The sequence below is a fragment of the Belonocnema kinseyi genome, unplaced genomic scaffold (assembly GCF_010883055.1).
Source record: "Belonocnema kinseyi isolate 2016_QV_RU_SX_M_011 unplaced genomic scaffold, B_treatae_v1 SchBZDm_4897;HRSCAF=5311, whole genome shotgun sequence".
In the NCBI taxonomy this organism is placed as follows: Eukaryota; Metazoa; Arthropoda; class Insecta; order Hymenoptera; family Cynipidae; genus Belonocnema; species Belonocnema kinseyi.
Window position 1 is genome coordinate 1 of NW_022877270.1, and position 1,124 is coordinate 1,124.

The 1,124-nt window shown below is 40.7% G+C and overlaps 1 protein-coding gene across 1 annotated transcript; it reads right to left on the reverse strand.

Moving 5' to 3' along the window:
• Positions 1-21: 21 nt before the first annotated feature.
• On the reverse strand, positions 22-983 carry LOC117182569 (the record flags this gene model as incomplete). Its single annotated transcript, XM_033375658.1, has 1 exon — positions 22-983. A coding segment is annotated over exon 1 (962 nt), but the record flags the coding sequence as incomplete, so codon positions are not given.
• Positions 984-1,124: the final 141 nt, after the last annotated feature.

The window sequence follows — 1,124 nt, forward strand, 5'->3', positions numbered from 1 at the left end:
CATTTGTCTAATATCTCAGACATGTGGCCCTCATCTAAATAATTATTGAGACAAGCTGAATAATGATCCTTCAATGACGGATCTTTTTCGAATTTTCTTTCGCTAGAATAAAAACGCTGAAACGCAATATGTTTAGATTCATCGATTTGATGGACCTTTTCGTTGAATGGGAGGTGGACTATGTAACGACCGCTGTCGTCACGCTGACCGTGCTCTACAAAGTGAGTCTCACAGGCCTGCTCTTCCTTAGAACGCTTGGAGGAAGGCTGCACTTGATCTAATTCCCATAAAAGGGGTAAACTTGTGTGCTGAATGAAACTGCAAACTGATGACTTTGTACCTACATTCTGAATCCCTTGTGAATCGTAGACTCTACCCGCGATTATCCATCCCAAAATGGTTTTTTGTAAGACTGCTGTATGCCCCGGGATACTCAATTTTCCTGCGAGCAAAAAGTTATAAACATACTCGGCGCCGATTATGATCTCGACGGGAGCAGGTTTATGGAACATTGGATCGGCTAAAAAGATATTGTCAGGGAGTTCAAAAGCGTTCTTGTCTAATGGAAATGATGGCATTGCATTTGAAATCGTGCGGACAACTAAAAGTTCTAAATTGGATTTTTGATCATTAAATCTTGATTTAACTGTGGCAAATGTTCTGAATTTAATGTTTGTCTTCATATCATCAACTGATAACATTGGAATTTCAAAATGTTTTTTATGCAATCCTAAGCGAGATGCGCAAGCCTCAGTTATTGTACACGATTGAGCCCCCCCGTCTAACATAACACGGCAGGGTTGATAATTACCTTGATTGTCAATGACGTCGACAATGGCAGTTGCTAAATAAACTTGAGATGTTACACGTATGTGGTAACTACTCGTGGACGGTTTTTCAGTAGAAGTGGATTGCTTCACGTCATTTGACTTCTGTTCGAAATGAAGAAGTGTATTGTGTTTTTTATTGCATTTACGACACATGCCTAGGCGGCAGTCCCCCACACGATGACCTAAGCGAAAACAATTTACGCACAGAGATGCATTTCTGGTTTCGGATAGGCGGTCTTGTGGTGTTAATTTCAAAAATTGATTGCACGAGAAGATCGCGTGATCTCCCTTACA